The 25,526-nt window shown below is 43.8% G+C and overlaps 1 protein-coding gene across 1 annotated transcript in view; it reads left to right on the top strand.

Moving 5' to 3' along the window:
• LOC124722788 overlaps positions 1-25,526 on the top strand; it is a 95,815-nt gene that overhangs the window by 57,226 nt on the left and 13,063 nt on the right. The window contains exons 2-3 of the mRNA XM_047247924.1: positions 6,981-7,146; positions 22,359-24,181. Coding sequence (XP_047103880.1) covers positions 6,981-7,146; positions 22,359-24,181 — 1,989 coding nt within the window. The remainder of the gene's footprint in view (positions 1-6,980; positions 7,147-22,358; positions 24,182-25,526) is intronic.

The raw sequence follows: 25,526 nt of genomic DNA, 5'->3' as shown, positions 1-25,526 counted from the left end.
CATTACTTTTTCAAAGACCAAGCAGCAGGACCCCAAGCAACAAAATCCAGAATCTGATTGAGAGTTGTATTGTACAGTGTATCGATATGTGTTTTTTGTTTAATGATTGCCAAAATGTTTCTAGGGATTAGAGCTGCACCTTTTCTTACTTCTTTAATGTAAGCACTGAAGATCATTGTGGTACTTATTGTGTTTGTAATTTAGGTATTTTGTTTCTCTAGAACATTTACGTTACGTGCTTTTTCAGTTACAGGCTGTATCGTATGTAACGGATGAAGTTTTTTGCAAAGTTTTTGTGGCATCTTAATTTTTCCTTAAACCTATGATAAGTGGTGATGTTAGGAAGATTGGGAGATGATGTCCGACAGTGCTCATTGAACTCGTGGAAGGTAATGGGCTCATAAACTGATGAAATTACTTTAAGAATTATAACTACTAGCTGCTTAATATGTATTTTTATTTATACCAATCCGTGTTTGACTTTTGACCATTTTAATTTGATGGAACACACATTAGTCTTCAGTTAGCACAATGTTAAAAACAACAACTATTCTGTAAGTTATACATCACTTATAATCGTGGAAAATGGGAGTAACAACAGATTTTCTTCACTCTGTTGCCAACTGATATGTTTGTTAACATTGGAAAATTATGTCCACAGTCAGTTACATATTGTGTACAGGTCCTGAAGATATTGCTGAAGTCAGTTCTGTGTATGCATTAAATTTTTTATTTTAATATTAAATGTATGAATCGTGGGGAAAAAGTACTTAAAAGACGTTTTCCTGGAGAGCTACTACAAGCTGACAGTGCAAGCATTGGATCGAATGTCACGAAAATTCCAATGAAGAAGTGCCATTGTGAGAAGAAAAAGGAAAAGGAGAAGCAAGAAGGGGTCCCCTCTGAGGCCGCCAAGGGCCTGGCTTCGAGCGAGCACTGCTCCCGCTATCAATAGGCAGAGCATCATCATCAATGTTTTCAATAGGTTCGTCAACTACCATGTTAAGTTGGTCGGGAGTGGGAGCTTCCTCCGCTGGTGAACCACATGTCCGGCTACCCGCGGTGTGGCCAGGCAAAATGGATGACTGCCTGGGGCGGCAACTGCTGTGTGGCACAGGAGAAGAAACGCACAGGGGCAGAGAAGGAGAACTTTGACCAAACGACCTTACAAGAGGGCTCATAGGAAGTGAAGTACTGGTCGATGGCTGGGTGTATGTAAGAAGTCTTCACGGGACGGTTCCTTCTTGAAGGCCCGTGAATCTGACTTCTGGGTCTTAGTCTTGGCAGAAGCTGATGAAGGTGTTTGTGGGCTAGGGGTGACAGGATGAAGAGGAGACGTTGACCAGGCGATCTTAGCATGGCCAAACGGACAACCATAGCGCTAAAGGTCAGATTGCATGTCTGCATCGACACCTCCTTGGTAGTCTGAGGAGAGGCGAGGACAGTACTGTATTTCCCCACTGGGAGCAGCGTGGGCTTCCTACTAGGAAACAGCTTGCGAGCAGCTGAGGTGGACACTTTCTCTTTGACCCGAATTTCCTGTATACAGCGTTATCCTTTTACATGGGGGCAGTTGCGAGAGGGCACTGCATGGCCATGCTGATAGTTCACGCAACAAGGAGACTGAGGCCGACAGTCGCCTTCATGGGCGTCCCTGCCACGAGTGATGCATTTAGCCGCATTAGAACAAGACTGGCGGGTGTGCTTAAAATGCTGATACTGGTAGCAGCGTGTAGGTGTCGAGACTTAGGAGCGAACACAAATAACCTCACAGCCCGCTTTGATGTGCAAAAGCAGCTGAACACTATCAAAGGTCAAAAAACATGTCCGGGTCAAGGTCGGTACAAGGTCATTGTAGACCTTTTTCATGACCCTGTGGACAGCCGTCACGCCCTGCTCAGCGAGGACAGACTGAATCTTCTCGTCAATCCACCGTGTGATCTATTAGATACCACACCACGTGACCAATTCAAAGTGCGGTGAGCCTCCACCTGGACAGGGAACGTTTACAGGAGTGTGGCCCGAAGGAGTCCAACAACAAGATACCGTTACGCATCCTGGTACAAGACTTGACAGATCCAGCTATGGCATCTATGCCCTTCTGAATAACCAAAGGGTTGACAGATGAAAAATCCTTTCCATCCTCAGATGTAGAAACTACGAGGAACTTTGGGGCAGGCTGTAGTACATTTGTCACTGGTGGCTGGTAAAGTTTCTGTTTTTTGGGCAGAAGTCGAGAGAGGAAGAGGAGGAGGAGGAGGAGGAGGAGGAAAATCCATTGTGTTTGTATGCCCCATGATTGCCAGCATCTCCGATGGCGCACTCCTTCCTTGTAGGGACTCTCCCAGAGGGTACTCCCACCTCAGGTGAATGTTTACACCTCAGGTCACACCTCCCGAGAAACGGACGGAGGGACCAATCGGAATGGTCAGAAAGTGTCAGCTCAGGCAATCAACCCTCCCCAGGCCTGGTCTCTACCATGGGGTACGCACTGGCCCTACTTGTCTACCCAGGGTGGGGAATTACGCTTTACCCCGTCACCAGCAACGCGTGCAAATGCATGGGTCGGCCTTCAGGCATGCACAGGGAGGAAAGAAGAGGAAAAAAGAAGGGAGAGAGGGAGACCAGGGAGAGGGTGGACAAGAAGGCAAGGAGGACAAGGCAAGGAGGACAAGGCAAGGAGGACAAGGCAAGGAGGACAAGGCAAGGAGGACAAGGCAAGGAGGACAAGGCAAGGAGGACAAGGCAAGGAGGACAAGGCAAGGAGGACAAGGCAAGGAGGACAAGGCAAGGAGGACAAGGCAAGGAGGACAAGGCAAGGAGGACAAGGCAAGGAGGACAAGGCAAGGAGGACAAGGCAAGGAGGACAAGGCAAGGAGGACAAGGCAAGGAGGACAAGGCAAGGTAAAAAGTAGGGAAGACAGCGAGAGAGGGAGAAGGACAAAGAAAGGAAACAGGAAGGAAGAAACCAGAATAAGCGAAAAACCAAGATGACCACAAATGTAAGTCGTTGAACCGTCTGTCTCTGGACGCAGGCGCGAACTACCCCCCTTTGAGGGGGAGGGACTCCTTTTAGCCGCCTCTTACGACAGGCAGGAATACCTCAGGCTTATTCTTACCCTGGACCCGCAGGGGGAGTCTCATTCATTGTGCATACTACTACATGCTACTGTGTTTTAATTATATTGTGGAAAGGAAAGTTGCAACTCACCATATAGTGGAGATGCTGAGTGGCAGATAGGCACAACAAAAAGACTGTCTCAAATATAGCTGATAATACTACACTACTGGCCATTAAAATGGCTACACCAAGAAGAAATTCAGATAAACAGGTATTCATTGGACAAATATATTATACTACAACTGACATATGATTGCATCTTCATGCAATTTGGGTGCATAGACCCTGAGAAATGAGTACCCAGAACAACCACCTCTGGCCATAATAACGGCCTTGATATGCCTGGGCATTGAGTCAAATGGAGCTTGGATGGCGTGTACAGGTACAGCTGCCCATGCAAGTTCAACACGATACCACAGTTCGAGGGTAGTGACTGGCATATTGTGATGAGCCAGTTGCTCAGCCACCATTGACCAGACGTTTTCAATTGGTGAGAAATCTGGAGAATTTCCTGGCCAGAGCAGCAGTCTAGCATTTTCTGTATCCAGAAAGGCTCATACAGGATCTGCAACATGCGGTCGTGCATTATCCTGCTGAAATATAGGGTTTCGCAGGGATCGAATGAAGGGTAGAGCCACGGGTCATAAGACGTCTGAAATGTAACGTCAATGTGAACAAGAGGTGACCGAGACATGACCAATGGCACCGCATACCATCACGCCGGGTGATACGCCAGTATGGCAATGACGAATACGCATTTCCAATGTGTGCTCACAGTGATGTTGCCAAACACGGATGCGACCATCATGATGCTGTAAACGGAACCTGGATTCATCCGAAAAAATGACTTTTTGCCATTCGTGCACCCAGGTTCGTCGTTGAGTACACCATCGCAGGCACTCCTGTCTGTGATGCAGCATCAAGGGTAACTGCAGCCATAGTCTCCCAGCTGATAGTCGATGCTGCTACAAACGTTGTCGAACTGTTCGTGCAGATGGTTGTTGTCTTGCAAACGTCCCCATCTGTTGGCTCAGGGATCGAGATGTGGCTGCATGATCTGCTACAGCCATGCGAGTAAGATGCCGGTCATCTCGACTGCTAGTGATACGAGTCCGTTGGGGTCCACTATGATGTTCCTTATTACCCTCCTGAACCCAGCAATTCCAGGTTCTGCTAACAGTAATTGGATCTCTACCAACACGAGCAGCAATGTCGCGATACGATAAACTGCAATCGCGATAGGCTTGGTATGCTTTTCTCCTCGTCACACAAGGCATCACAAAAGTTTCACCAGGCAACATTGGTCAACCGCTGTTTGCGTATGAGAAATAGGTTGGAAATGTTCCTCATGTCAGCACATTGTAGGTGTCGCCACCGGCTCCTACTTTGTGTGAATGCCGTGACAAGCTAATCATTTGCGTATCACAGCATCATCTTTCTGCCTGTTAAATTTCATGTCTGTAGGACATAATCTTCATGGTGCAGAGATTTTAATAGCCGGTAGTGTAGTTCCCGGTACTCCTTTTAGGGTATACAGTATTGTAGTGCAGTGTAACATAAATGAATATTAGTGTAACGTAAATGAATATTGACAGATAGTTACCACAGATTTGTGTTTGCTTGTACTTCCAGTTCCAAGAACATCTGCCAGCCAGTGCAAGTAGTTGTTTTTATGCTGCAAAGTGGTGGGAACGACAGGGGCACCCATGACTGCCCTCACCAGCACCAACAGAATCAGCCTCAGCCAGAGGCTGGCCAAAATTATATACGTGTGGAATGTGGAAATTGACAGGAAAGGAATGCTCTGTTAAGTGTGCTGTTCACAAAGTAATGAGGTAGACAAAAAGGAAATGTGGGTAAAGCAGCTGAAGAAGTTAATTATACTCTGTGTGCTCCCCAGCGACCCTGATTTCGGTAAGCATAGCAGACACTCCACAAATGAGTCACATTACCTGATTTTTGGTATTTATGACAAATTTGTCTTTAAACAAATTGTGATTTCAGCACAACATGGGAAAAAGGGAGGGGGATGGTGTGATCATTCTAGTTGAGAGTAGTTTATGGCTGTTATGGAACACAGAGAACGCTGCTATTTCAGTGGACCACCTTGCTTATTTTGAATGTTACTAAATGTAAAAGACTGAGGATCCTGTTTTATTCAGGGAGTGGAACGTTTGGCAATGCTGCTCTATGAGTATAATCTAAGCTTTCATTGTTGTATAAAAACTCAATGCATTGTTGAAGCTGTTGTAAGGTTGTGACAGTCAGTCGACAAGTTACTATGGAAGTGTGATGTGATTATGTAGTGTACTATGTGCAGTCTTCGTCAGTTTATAACATAAAAAGAAGTGTTAGTGCCAAAACACAATGTCGAAACAACAAACCTTAATTTCTTTCTTTTCTAATAAAGACAGTGTATTGCAAAAGACAGGTGAGTGTGACTACTGAAATGTGCTAGTGATTGTGACGAACTGCATAGGTCTACCAAGTCATCAGTTTCCCTTCCACAGTTTTCAAACGATAAATGTGCTATTTCTGGTACATCCATGAATTGCAATTCTAAACGAAGTATTGAATGCGAGATTAAGTATCAGCAAAAATGGGAGTGTAAGTACAATTGGTTGTACTTTGATCACGAGCAGGGTGGGGCTTTCGGCAAATTGTGTGAAATGCATTTAAAAAACTATATGGAAGCTCTATAGGAAACAGGAGGAGTGTTAATTTCTGTAGCTTTCACTAAATTTAGAAAAGCTACTGGAAGCACAGGAAAACTAGAAAATCACACCAACTCAGAAAAACATACAGGAGACATTGCACTTGAAAATTGTATATTACAGGGATTAAATGCTCCAATTCAATTCATACACATATATTTAAACAAAATGGAAACTTGAAAGATTTAAATCGCAAAGCATTGTAACCATTAACTCTAAGTCTGTATTTCCTTAGTAAGGAAGAAATACCCCACACAACAAAATATGAACCTTTAATTAGTAAGGTAGTACTCAAAAGTGACATTAACTGTGAAAAGTGGTATCTCATCTTCAAAGTGTAAATATTTTTCATTAATGGCAGACAAATCAAATGTATCCAACCAAAGTACATTGTCTTTAGTAGTTTGATATGTTGCACCGTCTCCATCGTTTGACATGAAGAAAACATTTTTATGTATCGTTGAGTTGGAAAGCACATCAGCTGAATCCATATTTACAGCAATTGATACTGAACTGAAGTAAAGAAAACTTTCTTATGGCAGATTATTTTCTTGTTCTTTCGACAGTGCTACTAATTTTAGTGGTTCTATCTCAGGAGTCCACGCTCAATTGTCAGAGAGGAAGGGCCATAAGCTGCGATACATTCACTTTAGAGCACATGTTTTGTCAATTGCTGCCACTAACTCTAGGAATAAACACCATTATAAAACGCACATTACATGTTATTCAAGACACAAACTTTTTCATGGTTCTTCCAAATGAGAAGATGTTTTGCATGAAATTCAGTATGCATTAGAGCAACCTCTTTTAAAAATACCCAAAGCTGTTGACATCTGATGTATTAGTACCTATCCCATGGTTCACATGCCATTATAATGGACTTGTAGGTTAGGCAAATAGCGTGAACATATACAGAAGGATGGCACGGATTTAACAAGTTTAGCTGGAGGAATCTTGTTAGAAATGATGAATTCCAATTTCATTGTAGGTGTAGTGATATTAGACGATAAGTTAAATGCAGTCTCAAACTCCCGTAAAGTTTTGTAGAGAGAGTCACTTAAAATTTAGCGAATCCCTCTACTTGTTTTTGGAACTCTCGAACATTTAAGACACATTGACTGTCTTTGTGACTGCAATGGACACAGTGCAGAAAATGAAACACTTAATGAAATTGAGAAACTGCAGGAGGATGCAACAGAAGTTAAGGGTGTGCTATTCATGAATGTAGAGGAGCAGATTCAAGCTATGAAAAGTGCAAGGAAATTTGTTGAAAGTATGATTGATGAAATTGAGCAACAGTTTGATGAGAAGGCAAAACTGATATAACTAAGAGCATATTTTGAAAGTTTTAAAGAATTTCTGGATTTTAGTGATAATGATTGTAAAGAATGGTGCTTGATTTTGGGGATTACTAACATCAACACTGTTACTAGATGATACGTCTTCTCATGTTGCTTCATTCATTCATTCATTCTGAGAGCCAATATCAGCTACAAAGCACTACGGACACTCACTGAATGTGTACTGTGCATTCCAGTTTCAACTTGCCGTGTGGAAAGGTCATTTAGTACTATGAATAGGGTGATGACAAAATTAAGGAATAGGATGGGTCAGGAAACTCTCCAAGCTTGTGTGAAGATTTCAACTTCAGGGGACAACGAGCAAACAGGAAGTTTTATTGATGACATCATCAAGAGAGATGCTGTAAAAAAGCCTCTACATATTAGTTTGATGTAAATGTGAGTTTTTGCATGCAATAAAATTATTCTATCATTTAATATAATTAACTTAGGCTTAGCCTAACAGCTTAGTATTTAACCTACATATTCTTTAATTATATATTAGCTACTCATGGAAAATTGAAACTATTAGTAGTGCTGCTATGTCTTTAGAACGCCATCACTTAAATTTTAAGCCTATTATTTTGTCCTGTTTTTATTAACTTATTTCTGTCTCAAGAATGGAGGAACATACGACAACTCAGAAATATTTGTTTCAGGAAATAACACTAACAAATTATATACAAAGTCCATGCACTTCTGCATGGTCCAATTAACTGATATTAAAAATGGAAGTTATAAAACATAACTTGATGAAATAGAAACTGAAGAAAATCTATGTGTAGTTCGGCATGCTAAAGTTTGTTAGAGATTCAGGAGCTTAAGTGAATGTCACAAGTAATGATTATCAATCACAAATTGTGCAGGGTAGGTCATTGTATCATTTTGTACTGCTTCAAACTGCTGGTAATAGTAGTTACAGGTACTCCTTTTAGGGTACGCAGTATTATAGTTCACTGTAACATAAACGAATATTGAGAAATACTTAACACAACCATGTATTTGCTTTTACTTCCAGTTACAAGGATGTCTGCTAAACAAGTGTCTGGTGTGCAGTGGAGCAGTTGGTGCAACAGGCTCACCCCTGATGGCCCGTACTGGAACCAAACAAATGCGCTTGTATCAGAAGCTGGCGAAAATAATCGACATGTTGGACATCGCCATAGAGCAAGACTGAATGCTGTGTCAAGTGTGCTGTGCCAGAATTAATAAAATAGATGAGCAGGAAACCCAGCTGAAGCAAAAAAAAATAAATACAATCCTCCTCACGTTTCCCTGGGACCGTGGTTATGGTAATCACAGCAAACACTCCAAAAATTGGTCACATTATCTGATTTTTAGTCTTTGGCACTCATGGCAACACATATGTTATACTGTTGTTTATTACTTCCAGTATCCCTGAAAGAGCTGTGTCAGTGTGGGTTTTCTTACACATGTGGTGCTTTAAACGAGTGATTCCTGACTGGAAACACAATAATAAAAAGTAGCTTATGTGCAGTATGTACCAAGTAGACCTGATTTTTCCATCCACAACCATTCAAAATTTGTTCTACGCTTCAGTGATTAAACTTGCCACAGCGAATTAAGCATGTGACCAAAGGTAAGTCTATGTCAAACAGCAGCTGTCCAACATGGACACTAATGTAATGAAGTGGCTGTAACTGCTTACATGAACACAATGGAAAATTGTGTGTGGAAGTAGCACGATCACTGCCAGACAACTGGCTGTGAAACAAACCATTTATAGCTCATGTTCTTTGGGATTGATTTTTTGACACCTCTGAGGAAGTTGCCTCTTCTGACAGACGCGTCCAATGCCTCACAGATTTGGCACCAGGGTGCACGACTGAAGTTAGAAATAAAGGGGAATTCTGGATAAAAATTAAGGCACTGGAAACGTTTTACTTTTTCTTTCTTCCTTTCTTTGGTCTGCTGCACAGTTTTCTGTCAGTGACAGCAAGCACATAATATCGAAGATGAGAAGAAAATTTGAGATAGTTCTAATTGACATTACCCTTGTAACTGAAATTTATTTCAATTTATTATTTTGAGTATTACGATCTCTTACTTGTCTTATGTCTATACACACAGTACACTGAATAAATCAAGAGTGCCCCTTTTTAACACTATTTCTATTTACTTCAAATTTATCTCTGTTCCCATCTGTTGCCACCCATCAGGCTGCCAAAAAATGTGCAAAACATATCTTCTGATGATATATATAAAATCAGTAGGATGACTCATTTATATATTGAAATTGGTCTGTGCTGCATTTCTTTGCTAGAGTGCACGTGTTTTCTCATGGTGGAAATAGAATAAGGAACAATAACATTTCATTTGTGTTGGACAGAATGTATGTTTGTCTGAAGCACTTTTTCCAGAGATCATTCTTCCTATAATAGAGGAAAAATGCAACTGCGAACACTGCATCATGTAATTTCCCATTGCATCCTCCAGTTACACAAATAACAGCTTTGATAGAGACCATCTGATCAACAATTGGTCATTTGGCCCAATCAGTGCTACCTAATAATAGCAAGACCATGCACTCAAATTACTTACGAAGTCACAATCTGCCTTACATCACTGCACACTTCAGAAATAGCTATGGATTCTAGTTATCGTTACCTTCAGTCTGAAGGTGGGTTTGGTGCAGTTCTAGATTCCAGTCTACCTTGTGCAAGCATCCTCATCTCTCAGTAACTGTTATTAAATTCATTATCATCTGTTTAAAGCTGGTAGGAGGCACCCAGTAATGATCGTAACAGCACACACACATGGAATGACTTCAGTGCCGTCACCTGGGCCGACTTCTGTCGGAATGACTGGCCAGAGAATTCCAGCACTGCAATACCTCATGAGAAACAAGTACTTCTATTTAGTGTGTGAAGGCAGTACAGAAGTCAAGCTCTCAGTACACCCCATGGTCACAGCTCTACCACATTCCTAACATTGCGCGTGCGCGCGCTAGTATGTGGCGTTGCTGCTTTGTTTGGACTAAAACATTCCTTTCTATTATTTCCCTTACATTAGCATGAGGACAAATTTTCTAGTCATCAGTAATGATATAAGATAGAAATGCTCAGTAGCGTTCACATACTAATTGGTGCAAGTGAGTGGGTAATGCACATACGGCCAACAACTGAATTTTATGGTTTGGCATGCGGTACCCAAATGTTTTATTGTTGAACCTTCTCTGTTGTATTCAAATGCTGCACAATGATGAAATGATCATACTTCATCACATTGTCAGGTTCCTGAGTGCAGTGATTTGGATCATCGTGAATTAATGCATTAGATGATCATCAAATGCTGAAGGTCTTTCTGAAAATGGAAGGTCATTAATTTTTTTTTTTGTGGTTTTCGGGCGCACAACTTCAATGGTCATTAGCGCCCTGACTACTCTAAGAATGCACCGCGAGGCACAAGTTGACAACAACAACTAAAAGGGAAAACACAATAAAAGACAGACTGACAGGCATAGGATTAAAAAACATCAAATGTCCTTAGCGAGGTTTGTCAAATTGATAAAACAAAGAACACGAGCAGCTGCTCGTGGGTCATCCGCTAAAATGGCATCTAAAGTATTAGGCAGGTTAAGATCGAGGCGCAGTGTGTTAAGATCTGGACAGGACATGAAAATGTGTCTAACCATCAGCAAGTGCCCACATGGGCAGAACGGCGCCGGCGCAGCCGTCAGCAGATGGCGATGGCTGAACCGGCAGTGTCCAATTCTTAACCGGGCCAAAACTACCTCCTCCCGCCGAGAAGGGCGTGAGGAGGACGTCCAAGCCACGGGAAGAGGTTTTAAGGCCCGAAGCTTGTTGTCGGCAAGTGCAGCCCAATCGGCATGCCACAGCGACACAACGCGCCGACAAATGAACCTGCTAAAATCGGACGAAGGGACACAACAAGAAGCTGTCCGAGGCTGGAGGACCGCAGCCTTGGCCGGGGCATCTGCAGCTTCGTTCCCAGGGATACCGACATGGCCAGGAACCCACATAAAGCTAACCGGCGTACCGACGTCCACCAGCTGCTGAAGAGAGCGTTGGATCCGGTGTACGAAAGGGTGAACCGGGTACGGATCACTGAGGCTCTGGATGGCGCTCAGGGAATCTGAGCAGATGACATAAGCAGAATGTCGGTGGCGGCAGATGTAAAGAACAGCCTGGTAGAGGGCAAAGAGCTCAGCTGTGAAGACCGAACAATGGCCATGGAGCCGGTATTGGAAACTTTGTGCCCCGACAATAAAGGAACACCTGACCCCGTCATTGGTCTTAGAGCCATCTGTATAAATGAAAGTCATGTTGTTGAACTTCGAACGAAGCTCCAAAAAACGGGAGTGGTAGACCGAAACGGGGGTGACCTCTTTTGGGAGCGAGCTGAGGTCGAGGTGAACGCGGACCTGAGCCTGGAGCCAAGGTGGCGTGCGGCTCTCGCCCACTCGAAAGGTTGCAGGGAGTGAAAAATGAAGGTGTTGAAGGAGGCGACGAAAGCGAACTCCAGGGGGTAGCAAGGCAGAGACATACAACCCGTATTGAAGGTCAAGAGAGTCGTCAAAAAAGGAACGATAAGACGGATGGTCGGGCATTGACAGTAGCCGACAGGCATACCGACAAAGCAGTATATCGCGCCGGTAGGTGAGTGGCAATTCGCCAGCGTCAGCATGAAGACTCTCTACGGGACTGGTATAAAATGCTCCGATCGCAAGTCGTAAACCCCGATGTTGTATGGAGTTGAGGCGGCGTAAGATGGATGGCCGTGCAGAGGAGTATACGAAGCTCCCATAATCCAGCTTGGAGCGGACGATCGACCGATATAGACGAAGTAGGACGGTTCGATCCGCTCCCCACGACATACCACTGAGAACACGGAGGACGTTTAAAGAACGGGTACAACGGGCGGCCAAATATGACATGTGGAGACCAGCTAAGTTTCCTGTCAAAGGTAAGGCCTAAAAATGTGATTGTCTCCACGATTGGGAGAGCAACGGGACCGAGTCGTAAGGACGGTGGGAGAAACTCTTTGTAGCGCCAGAAGTTAATACAGACCGTCTTCTCGGCAGAAAAACGGAAGCCATTGGCGACACTCCAGGAGTAAAGACGGTCAAGAGAACGCTGAAGACAGCGCTCCAGGAAACAAGTACGCTGCGCGCTGCAATAGATGGTAAAATCGTCCACGAAAAGGGAGCCTGATACATCAGCTGGGAGGCAATCCATTATTGGATTGATCGCGATGGCGAAGAGAGCGACGCTCGAAACTGAGCCCTGTGGCACCCCATTCTCCTGGCGAAAGGTGTCGGACAGGACAGAACCCACACGTACCCGAAACTGTCGATCCATTAAAAAGGAACGAATAAAAAGAGGGAGGCGACCGCGAAAGCCCCATGTATGCATGGTGTGGAGAATGCCCGCCCTCCAACAGGTGTCGTAAGCCTTCTCCAAATCAAAGAACACAGCCGCGGTCGGGCGCTTCCGCAAGAAGTTATTCATAATGAAGGTCGACAAGGTAACCAGATGGTCAACAGCAGAGCGGCGCCTTCGAAATCCACATTGTACATTGGTAAGTAGGCGTCGAGACTCGAGCAGCCAAACCAATCGAGAGTTAACCATTCGCTCCATCACTTTACAGGCACAGCTGGTAAGCGAGATAGGTCGATAACTGGAAGGCAAGTGCTTGTCCTTCCCCGGCTTAGGAATCGGGACAACAATAGACTCGCACCAGCATGCGGGAACATGTCCCTCAATCCAGATGCGATTGTATGTACGAAGAAGAAAACCTTTACCCGCAGGAGAAAGGTTCTTCAGCATCTGAATATGAATAGAATCAGGCCCTGGAGCGGAGGACCGTGATCGGCCAAGTGCGGCTTCGAGTTCCCGCATGGTGAATGGGGCTTTATAACTTTCACAATTCGAGGAGCGGAAGTCAGGTGGCCTAGCCTCCTCTGCCTGTTTGCGGGGGAGGAAGGCAGGGTGGTAATGAGCGGAGCTCGAAACCTCGGCGAAAAAGCGGCCGAAGGCATTGGAGACAGCCTCAGGGGCCACAAGGACTTCATTCGCGACCTTCAAGCCAGAAACTGGCGAGTGGACCTTAGTGCCAGATAGCCGGCGCAGGCTACCCCAGACAACAGAAGAAGTAGTAAAACTGTTGAAGGTGCTTGTGAAAGCAGCCCAGCTGGCTTTCTAGCTTTCTTTAATAATACGACGACACTGAGCACGTAATCGTTTATAATTAATACAATTCGCCACTGTAGGGTGGCGTTTAAAGGTGCGTAAAGCACGTCGACGAGCACGTAAAGCGTCTCTACATGCTGCGGTCCACCAGGGGACCGGTACGCGACGTGGAGAAGATGTAGGGTGAGGTATGGAATATTCAGCAGCAGCGAGAATGACTTCCGTGAGGTGTGCGACCTGACGATCGCAGCTTGTGAAGGTTTGATCCTGAAAGGTCGCCCTGGAAGAGAAGAGCCCCCAGTCTGCCTTGGAGATGGTCCAACTAGAGGAGCACGGAGAGGGAGTATGCTGCAGGAGATGGATAACACACGGGAAGTGGTCGCTCGAATATGTATCAGCAAGTGCATACCACTCAAACCGGCGTGCAAGTTGTGGAGTACATATAGAGAGGTCTAAATGGGAATAGGTGTGAGATGTGTCCGAAAGAAAAGTAGGGGCGCCAGTATTGAGGCAGACAAGATTGAGCTGGTTGAAAAGGTCTGCTAACAAGGAGCCCCTCGGGCAGGATGCTGCAGAGCCCCAAAGAGGATGGTGGGCATTGAAGTCTCCAGTTAACAAAAATGGTGCAGGTAGCTGAGCAATAAGTTGCTCAGGTCGAGGGACGAAGGAAGTCTGCACGGGATGGTTCCTTCTTGAAGGCCCGTGCATCTGACTTCGGGGTCTTCGACTTAGCAGAAGCTGAGGAAGTGGCTGGTGTCTGTGGGGTGATGGGAGGAAGAGGAGACGTCGACCGCGCGATCTTAGCACTGTCCGAACGGACGACCGTGGTGCTGAAGGTCAGATCGCATGTCTGGGTTGCTACCTCCCGGGTAGTCCGAGGAGAGGCGAGGACAGTGCTGTATTTCCCCGCTGGGAGCAGCGTGGGCTTCCTACTAGCCAATAGCTTGCGAGCAGCCGAGGTGGACACTTTCTCTTTGACTCGAATTTCCTGGATACAGCCTTCTTCCTTATAGACAGGACAGTCGCGGGAGGATGCGGCATGGTCACCCTGACAGTTCACACAACGAGGAGACGGAGGTGGACAGTCACCCTCATGGGCATCCCTGCCACAAGTGACACATTTAGCCGCATTGGCGCAAGACTGTCGAGTGTGATTGAAACGCTGACACTGGTAGCAGCGCGTAGGTGTCGGTACATAGGGGCGAACAGAAATAACCTCGTAGCCCGCCTTGATGCGTGATGGCAGCTTAACACTATCGAAGGTTAAGAAAAGTGTCCGGGTCGGTACAAGGTCATTGTTGACCTTTTTCATGACCCGATGGACAGCCGTCACGCCCTGCTCAGCGAGGAATGATTGAAGCTCCTCGTCAGTCAATCCGTCGAGGGAGCTACTATAGACTACACCACGAGACGAATTCAAAGTGCGGTGGGCCTCCACCCGGACAGGGAACGTGTACAAGAGTGTGGCCCGAAGCAGTTTTTGTGCCTGAAAGGCACTCTCAGTTTCTAGTAATAAGGTACCGTTACGCAACCTGGTACAAGATTTGACAGATCCGGCTATGGCATCTACGCCCTTCTGAATAACGAAAGGGTTGACAGAGGAAAAATCCTTTCCGTCCTCAGATCGAGAAACTACGAGGAACTGTGGGGCAGGCGGTAGTACTTTTGTCACTGTTGGCTGGTCACATTTCCGTTTGTGGGTCGAAGTCGAAAGCGATGGAGTAGAATCCATTGCGGAGGAATCCCCCATGATTGCCAGCGTCTCCGATGGCGCGCTCCTTCCTTGTGGGGACCCTCTCAGAGGGCACTCCCGCCTTAGGTGAATGTTTACACCTCAGGTCACACCTCCCGAGAAACAGACGGAGGGACCAATCGGCATGGTCAGAAGGTATCAGCTCAGGCAATCACCCCTCCCCGGGCCTGGCCTTTACCAGGGGGTACGCGCGTGCCTTACATGTCTTCCCAGGGCGGGGACTTACGCGTTACCCCGTCACCGGCTACGCGTGCGAACGCGTGAGTCGGCCTTCAGCCAGGCACAGGGAGGAAGGAAGAAGAGGAAAAAGAAGAGAGAGAGAGGGAGAAAGAGGACAGACTGTCTCAAACGCCGAGGCGGAGACCAGAGAAGGCAAGGAGAAGAAGGCTATGAGAAGGCAAGGAGAAGAAGGCAATGAGAAGGCAAGGAGAAGAAGGCAATGAGAAGGCAAGGAGAAGAAGGCAATGAGAAGGCAAGGAGAAAAACGCAATGAGAAGGCAAGGAGAAGTCAAGGGAAAGAGTAAGGAAGACAGTGAAGTGGAGAAGAGCAAAGAAAGGAACCGACAAAAGGAAGGAAGAAACGAGAAGTGAAAAACCAAAAAGACCACGATTATAGGTCGTGAAACCGTCCGTCTCCGGACGCAGGCGCTAACTACCCCCATAAGGGGGATGGACTCCTTTTAGTCGCCTCTTACGACAGGCAGGAATACCTCGGGCCTATTCTAATCCCCGGACCCGCAGGGGGAAATGTCATTAATGTCAAAACAATCATCCTTTAAATGAGAAAAACATTTTCTTGTCATGCTCTGTCCCATTGCATTATCCCCATTCATGGTGAGAATGTTATCATTAAAACACTTATTCATATACACCACTATTCTCATTTTGTCCATTTAGCAATTTTAAATTTAAATTTACCAGTGCTTCGCGTCAACCTAATATTCATGGATTGACTCTTTACCTAAAGATGTCTGTCCACATTAAGTGGGAACAAGGAAATGTACTTTATAAAAAATGTTGAAAAAGCACACTGTATCCTTTGGGCCCTAGGCATAAGAAGATAAGACAGTTCACAGCATTTGCCATGAAAATGGGAATGAATTAATATTGAAATACATGGCCTGGTTCATTTTGATTGTAACTGGAATGAGTATGCCCACATTATGATATGAAAATCAACTCCAGCTTGAACTACACTCTGTGGGTTGAACACTCCATTTGGCCACTGGTGCAATGTATGACTCAGTACTTTGAAAAAGAGGCTGAATTGTGACTCCTCATGTTGTGCTACACGCCTCCAATGAGCTAAGTTTCCGTTTCATTGTTTGGCCTACTGATAATGTGCAGCCATATGTGCCACTGTGACCAATAGCCCTTTGCAAGGTACAGGACTCTGATCTTATATTTTATGCAGTTCGCAAAGGAACAGGTTAAGACAGATTAGCATTCACTGACAGCGGTAGTATTTGTGGAGTATGGAACACATTGTCATAAGAAAAGTGAGACACCCATGTCTGGTACCTTTCAGGTAGAACATTTTTATGATACCTCTTCCTATATTGTCTTAAATGGCTGCGAGTTCAACGTTTTAGACATGATACGTAGCCCATGTCGACACAAATTGGGGAATTTCTTCATGGTGTAGTAACGTCCATCTCCAAACATGATACCTCCTTTATGCCATTCTCTTGCACCTCCCATGAACTTTTTCCTCTGTGGTGATTCCATATGTACCACAAGACTCATCAGCTCTGGGGATAAGAGCGGAACTGGTAACAGTTCTAAATTATGTCCAACATGTTCTTTTAAGGGTGTGACATTTTCCTTGTACGAGCTTAGCTGGAAGTAAGCATCTATTTCTAATGGCAAATCTTATTTGTAGAGCATTGGAGCACAAAGTGATTCCAGGTGACGAAAGCTGCACATGATCTATCCTTTCAAGAACATTTGTTGCAAAGACTAATCTGACATCAGTACGTTTTAGAATTGTGGAATATATTTTTGCACATGTGTTATGACCTCCTTGGGGACATGTGACCTCAGTAGGTATCAACACAGTGAAAAATGTAAATTAGCAAATACCAAAGAAATTGTAAATTTCAACTCATTCTGTTCATGAGATATCCAGATGGTACAAGACACCAGCATCCAGGTTGATGGTATGTCCCTTGCCTTCAAGAAGGCTTTTGGTACACACAATGACAAACTGAACAAAATACAAGCTTACAAGATTATTAGATAAGCTTTGTTGTCATTTGATACTTCTTAGCATGTACGAGTCAACAAAATGTTCTTGGTAAGTAGTACTTGTGATTTGTATGAAATTAAATTTCGTTGCATCCCAAGAAAGTATGACAGCCATTGTTCACGATACAGAAATTTCTGTACCCATTCTGGAAATATGTACTATTGTTGCTCAGCCAGCTGAACAGCCTCCAGTTTGAATCAGTCCTGAAAGAGCACTAACTGTAGGAACCACAGACATTCTGCATGGCCTCATGCAAGTATCTGAAACTTATCTTTTTATGGTATAAACTGCAAAATTAAGTAATGAATGATCTATGTTGGCTGTTTCTGAGCTTTGTACACATATTTTGATATTCACACTAATGCATATGACATACAAAGACAATATCATGCTTTTACTACTTTGAAAAAACATGGACAGCAGCACTTGTTCGTCTTGACAAGAAAGGCATACAGACAATGTTTGCTACTTGCTTCACAATGTTCACATTCCCATTGTTGCCATGAACTATACTATGCAACGCCATGTGCAGTCCAAAGACCATTGTTTTCTGCATTATGTCACATGTTTATTTTCTAGCTGGCCTTACAGCATAGAACTGAATAATAGGACTACCTAAAGCTCTAATTGCCCAAAAGGTGAAAAGTGAACTTTCATTTCACAGAAAAAGAACCTTTGCAGGTTATGAACTGGAAAGAGACTAAGAATTACTGCATCCAGGAACAAGGTTAGGTAAATGATAGAGATGAAATCTGTAATTTATATTATTATAAGAACAAGAATGTGTGGCTCACCGTGACCACTAGCTAACCCCTTTCAGAGGAAGTAACTGATGGGGAAAAAATATTGTAGGTTCCCATGTTTTCTGTAAAAATCTGAGCTGTACTAGCAAACAACTAGCTTAATTCATTACTGATGTAGCACAAAGACTGTATTCAGTCAGAAATGCGCAAAGTAGGATGTACTTTGCAGCTGAACCACCAGCAGGTGGGCACTTATTAAGCCTTACAGAAACACTACAGACATTGTGCACCAAGCTAGCCAGGCGACATGTGGAAATAGTTGCCACAGCTGCACCTAAGCAGAAGGAATCCCTTCTACACCAGCAACTGCAAAAGCATTTAGCAAATGTGCCACAAAAAAGTGCAACCTGTGAGCATATACATTGATCAGCCAGAACATTTACCACCATGCATCCAGGTGATAGCAACACCACCTGGTGAGGAATGACAGTCACATAGATGCACAGCACATGTAGAATCAGTGACCGTGCTGTCCAAATGTAGAATGGGAAGGTGCGTGAACTGATAATGTGAAATCCCAACTAGTGTCTCCTGACAGTAGTGTGAAAAAGGGCAATGATTCAATATTAGAGATCCCTGTAGTAAAGCAAAAATCAGAAAGTGTTAAGTTATTGGATGATAGTTTCCCTGATGAATTAAAAATGAAACAGTCATCTGAGATGGTAGAGTTTAAAAAGGAGAAGTTAGATATGACTGAGCAATCAGAAGTTTCATTTAATTTTGATGATTCTGGTGTTGGAGCTAGTTTTCGTCACCCGAGTGTGATAAAAAGCCAGCTAGTGAGCAACCCAAAAGATAGTGGGGCTATTGATTTAAATGTAATATTGCAAGCAATAGCTGCCAGTAATGCAAAAATGTCAGCCAGTAATGTTAGAATGACAGCCGAGTTAAAATCTGATACGATTGAGGTAAATAACAGGATTGTGGCCAGCCGAACCAATTTTAATAAACAGTTTGAGGCAATGGACAATAAATTAGAATCCAATAAAGCTGAATTAGAAACTTCCTTCGAGACTGGCTGCAATAAGTTGAAAGAGGATCTAGACAGTTTAAATTATAAAATTGATTGCAACCATGAGGATATTAAGAAAAAGGTTGCTCAACAGTTATCTGAGATGTATGAAACAGTAAAATCTGAAGTTGTTGAGGTTTGCAATGACTTCCAAATGGGAGATGCGAAGCTGGAGCACAAGTTAACAGAAAAGATCAAGGCTGAATCTTAACTGTGCTCAGATAGGTTTAAAGACGTTAATATAAAAGTAAACGTATGTCAAGCAGAAGTAGACGCAATCAAAACTATCTACTCTTTGCACAATATGAGTAGTATCAATGTTGAAATGAGAGTAGAAAGTATTAGTACTAACATTGCTAACCTTGAGAGTAAAGTAGCTACAGTAACTTCTGGTAATGGTAGTATACAACAAGTTGTACCTGCAAATGCCGCATTTGTCGGATGTCGGCAGTTCTTGCGGTTCGATCCACATAAAAATATCCACCCGCTACATTTCTGGAACGATTTTCAAGATGTGATTCCACCAACTGGGTCTGAACAAGAGAAAATCTCATTTATTAGAAGCCATTTAGCAGGTGACTCCATGCGTTGGTCAGCTGATGTAATGTTTAAGTGTAAAACATTAGTGGAATTTAAAACAGCTTTCGTTATTTAGTATTGGTCTAGCAATAAGCAAAATGAAGTGTTGAGAGAATTTTGGAGTGGAAAAATATTCAATGCAGGCAAGGAATCTATTAAAGAGTTTGCCAGGTCATGGATCTCATGTTTGTCACATTTGGCCGAAAAGCTAAAACCTGAAATGATAATACTAGGTCTTGAATCCAAACTGCCATGGTATTGGCAAACTAGAATTATATCTGCCCCTACAGAATCTGGATCATTTCATTGAATATTTGGAACATTCAGAGCGTGTGGCTGCCAATGAGGAGCAAGCATGTAATAACAGAAATGGTAATAACACTAGTAGTAATTTTAAGAACGAGCAGAATGGCAATGTAAACATCAGAACAGTAGGTGTTCGCCATCTTAAGAGAGGTAGGAATTGGAGAAATAATTATCAGAACCAACAATGGCATCAAAATGATAGTAATTTTGTTACGAACAAAATTATGCAGGTAAACGGAAGTGCGGAAAGCAATGCTGTGCCAGTTAACTGTAATGGAAATAAAGGAAACAGTAGTAGGTCGAGGCAGGAAAACTAGTTCCTGTGTACAAGGACACTGGCACTCACCAGGTGGTTACTTTTCCTAAGCCAGTAATTACAGTAATTGGGAAGACACATCACAATACTTAGACTGAACATGTGGATGAGGGGTCGGTAGCATCTAAGGATACAGCAGAAATATTAAACCACTCACAGTATTTGACAGATACGATGTTAGAGACGCTTTCTAAGTGGGAAGAGAAAGAGAAGGCGCAGCAGTGTAACAGTAGGGAACAGCTACAAAATACTGAATTGTCAGGTGAAGAAGCGGAAGAAATTCATGCTTATATTTACGATGAGGATGATGTGCTCTTATCTAAAGTGCCTGTGCAGGATGTTGATACTGTACTAATAGATTTAGGACAGGAGGTAAGTGAGAATGTAGAGGGTAGCCTGTTGGGGGTTTAGGAACCCAGTAGCTGTGACCAGTTGTCACTTGAGAAGGAACCCGACGGTAATAGTGAAAGTGGTTTAGCTGTAACTAGTGTTATGCCCGGTTTGGAGGCGCAGTATCTCTCAGACTAAATTAATTTGGGTCATGTTCGGCAAACTAAATGTAATGAAGTAGCGCAGTGCTTCGATTTGGAATTAATAGACCGACTGGAAAAGGCAGCTGAAAATGTAATTCAGGAAACCCCTACACAATTTGACCTAAATGTAATGAAGACAGATGTCTATCACTTTAGTTGGAGACAAATACAAAATGAACTATTGGACGAGTTTGAGGAACCACCTGTACAAACTAGAATAAGCCACCCTATAATAATAGTGAATATGTTGGGTATCAATGTACGTTGTCTCTTATACAGTGGAAGTGAGGTGAGTGCGATATCTCAGCCCTCCTTTGATGCAGTGCCTAGTAAAGACAAGCTTACCGTAATGATAGTATCAGGACTAAGAATAATTGGTGCCACTGGCAAGGTGTCAAAAACAGTAAAGCAAGAAGCTTTACTGCACTTTGTTTACAATTTAGCATGGATGATCAATTAAATGACCATTAATATCAGTCTCGGTATTGAGGTTTTAATTGGCATAGATTTCTTGTCGAAATATAAGTGTTGTTGACTTGGAAAGAAGCCAGTTAAAATTGGTCTTGCCAACAACCAGAGTAATTACGGTACCTTTTATTGAACAAAAATGTAACTAATGATGAAACCTGGGAGCTGCCTATACGAGTTCTGGGAAATAGGAGATATTGGGACAAAGGTGTTAATCTTAGTAAAAGTAAGCTAAACACAGAAGAAAAAGCAGCAATTATTTTGGACAAAATAGAAGCTAAATTGCAGGAAATCGATAAAATTTCAGCTAATCGGAAGGAAGAACAGACAGGTTTTAAAAAGGCATCATAAGGTATTTTCAAATCGACTTAGCGTGGTCAAAGGTTATGAATGTCAATTAAAGGGGAAACCTGGCGAAGTGTTTTTCAGGAAGCCATACCAAATACATGTAGCTAGGAAGGAGGCGGTTCGAAAGGAGATACAGAGAATGCTAGAGTGGAGTGTGATTGAAAAGCGGTCAGTGAGTACAATAATCCTCTTGTTGTTGTACCAAAAAGAGACGGGAATGTCAGATTGGTTTTGGATGCTCGTTGGTTGAATGGAATAGTGGTTAGGGAAAGTGATAGACCGCAGAACATGGACAAGTTATTGTAAAAATTCCGGGGAGTAAAATTCTTAACCTCTATGGACATCACGTGTGGATATTGGAATTTGCCACTGGCGGAAAGTTCAAGGAAGTACACGGCTTTCTTGTACGAAGGAGTTTGTTACCAATACCGTGTGTTACCTTTCGGTCTTAATATCTCTGTGCTTCGTACGTGTGATGTGCCATGTTTTAGGACCAGCCTTAAGTAATAAAATAACAGTGTATGTAGATGTGTTAGTAGCAACTCTTACCTGGGAAGAACACAGTTTTATTAGAGGAAGTGTTAGAGGCTATTAAGAGAGGTGGCATGAAACTAAAGATCAAAGAGACAGAGTGCGTCAAAGAGACAGAGTGCGTCAAAGAGACAGAGTGCGTCAAAGAGACAGAGTGCGTCAAAGAGACAGAGTGCGTCAAAGAGACAGAGTGCGTCAAAGAGACAGAGTGCGTCAAAGAGACAGAGTGCGTCAAAGAGACAGAGTGCGTCAAAGAGACAGAGTGCGTCAAAGAGACAGAGTGCGTCAAAGAGACAGAGTGCGTCAAAGAGACAGAGTGCGTCAAAGAGACAGAGTGCGTCAAAGAGACAGAGTGCGTCAAAGAGACAGAGTGCGTCAAAGAGACAGAGTGCGTCAAAGAGACAGAGTGCGTCAAAGAGACAGAGTGCGTCAAAGAGACAGAGTGCGTCAAAGAGACAGAGTGCGTCAAAGAGACAGAGTGCGTCAAAGAGACAGAGTGCGTCAAAGAGACAGAGTGCGTCAAAGAGACAGAGTGCGTCAAAGAGACAGAGTGCGTCAAAGAGACAGAGTGCGTCAAAGAGACAGAGTGCGTCAAAGAGACAGAGTGCGTCAAAGAGACAGAGTGCGTCAAAGAGACAGAGTGCGTCAAAGAGACAGAGTGCGTCAAAGAGACAGAGTGCGTCAAAGAGACAGAGTGCGTCAAAGAGACAGAGTGCGTCAAAGAGACAGAGTGCGTCAAAGAGACAGAGTGCGTCAAAGAGACAGAGTGCGTCAAAGAGACAGAGTGCGTCAAAGAGACAGAGTGCGTCAAAGAGACAGAGTGCGTCAAAGAGACAGAGTGCGTCAAAGAGACAGAGTGCGTCAAAGAGACAGAGTGCGTCAAAGAGACAGAGTGCGTCAAAGAGACAGAGTGCGTCAAAGAGACAGAGTGCGTCAAAGAGACAGAGTGCGTCAAAGAGACAGAGTGCGTCAAAGAGACAGAGTGCGTCAAAGAGACAGAGTGCGTCAAAGAGACAGAGTGCGTCAAAGAGACAGAGTGCGTCAAAGAGACAGAGTGCGTCAAAGAGACAGAGTGCGTCAAAGAGACAGAGTGCGTCAAAGAGACAGAGTGCGTCAAAGAGACAGAGTGCGTCAAAGAGACAGAGTGCGTCAAAGAGACAGAGTGCGTCAAAGAGACAGAGTGCGTCAAAGAGACAGAGTGCGTCAAAGAGACAGAGTGCGTCAAAGAGACAGAGTGCGTCAAAGAGACAGAGTGCGTCAAAGAGACAGAGTGCGTCAAAGAGACAGAGTGCGTCAAAGAGACAGAGTGCGTCAAAGAGACAGAGTGCGTCAAAGAGACAGAGTGCGTCAAAGAGACAGAGTGCGTCAAAGAGACAGAGTGCGTCAAAGAGACAGAGTGCGTCAAAGAGACAGAGTGCGTCAAAGAGACAGAGTGCGTCAAAGAGACAGAGTGCGTCAAAGAGACAGAGTGCGTCAAAGAGACAGAGTGCGTCAAAGAGACAGAGTGCGTCAAAGAGACAGAGTGCGTCAAAGAGACAGAGTGCGTCAAAGAGACAGAGTGCGTCAAAGAGACAGAGTGCGTCAAAGAGACAGAGTGCGTCAAAGAGACAGAGTGCGTCAAAGAGACAGAGTGCGTCAAAGAGACAGAGTGCGTCAAAGAGACAGAGTGCGTCAAAGAGACAGAGTGCGTCAAAGAGACAGAGTGCGTCAAAGAGACAGAGTGCGTCAAAGAGACAGAGTGCGTCAAAGAGACAGAGTGCGTCAAAGAGACAGAGTGCGTCAAAGAGACAGAGTGCGTCAAAGAGACAGAGTGCGTCAAAGAGACAGAGTGCGTCAAAGAGACAGAGTGCGTCAAAGAGACAGAGTGCGTCAAAGAGACAGAGTGCGTCAAAGAGACAGAGTGCGTCAAAGAGACAGAGTGCGTCAAAGAGACAGAGTGCGTCAAAGAGGTAACAGGTTTCTTGGGATATATGATACGTGGAAAAGGTATTCTGCCTGACCCAGGCAAACTAGCAGTCATTGAAAAATTTGAGGCTCCCAGAAACAAGAAGTAGTTGAGATCGATGTTCGGTCTTTTCGGCTTCTATAGGTGTTTTGTTAGTGATCAGGCTTTTAATGCACCCTGTCTTCAACTCCTGCTGAAAAAGAATACCCCTTGGGTTTGGACAGCAGAATGCCAACAGGCGTTCAAGGTGCTTAAAGAATCTGTAATTAATAGTCCTATTTTACATCATCCTGATTTTTAAAAACCATTCTGTATGTCTGTCGATGCTAGTGGCTATGGTATAGCCATGGAGATATTCCTAGTAGAAATAGAGAATGAACAAGAAGTGCACAGGACAATCGCTTTCGCAAGTCGATCTTTACAGGCAGCAGAGAGAGATTATGGCATCTCAGAACTGGAAGCATTGGCAATTGTATTTGGGGTGCAGCAATTTGAGCAGTATCTATTAGGTCACAAGATAATTGTTTACAGTGACCATAAGGCGCTGACCTTTTTAAAGACCTGTAAGTAGAGGAATGCTCGTTTGGTAAGATTGTCATTGTATCTCCAGCAGTTTGACCTTGAGGTTAGATATGTTCAAGGGAAAGACAATCTGGTAGTTGATGGGTTATCTAGAAGTGCGGAGCTTGTGATGACGCAAGAATTATAGCAACTGACCTAAGTGAAGTACGAATGTTTGCATTGCACAAAGTAAGGGAAGAAAGTGCATTAAAGAGGGTGGTTAAGAACTTGAGACATGAGCAGAATGCAGATGACCAGCTGAAATTAGTGAAAAGCTATTTAGGAAATATGAACTATCCTTAGGTTTCGCAATACTATTGTCTGCATAAAGGTATTCTATTTAGAAGGAAAAATGTAAGAGTTTCAGAGTGGAAGCTGTGCTTTCCCTCACAACATGTAGACTTACTAATCGATTATGTACACCTGAGGTATGGGCACTATGGTGCAAAGAAGTGCATTGCCAAATTAAAAGAGAAGGTTGTGTTTGACAACATGTACCGCCGTGTTGCCAAGCGTCTAGCATCTTGTGTAGTGTGCCAGAAAGTCCATGCTGCCAACACCAGAATACAAGGGGATATGCATTCAGTAGAGCCAACTGAAACCCCAGAATTACTGGCTTGTGATTTGTTTGGCCCTCTTCCTGCTTCGAGAGGTGGGTGCACCCATGTTTTTGTTGTTGTGGATGGATTTACTAAATATGTTAAGCTATACCCAATTAAACGAGCAAATGCAACAACATTGGTAGAAAAATTTCTTCATGAACGTTGGCGTTCCT

The sequence above is a fragment of the Schistocerca piceifrons genome, chromosome X, assembly GCF_021461385.2.
Source record: "Schistocerca piceifrons isolate TAMUIC-IGC-003096 chromosome X, iqSchPice1.1, whole genome shotgun sequence".
Taxonomy (NCBI): Eukaryota; Metazoa; Arthropoda; class Insecta; order Orthoptera; family Acrididae; genus Schistocerca; species Schistocerca piceifrons.
Note: the sequence above shows the minus strand (reverse complement) of the source record. Positions and strands in the feature narration are given on the sequence as shown.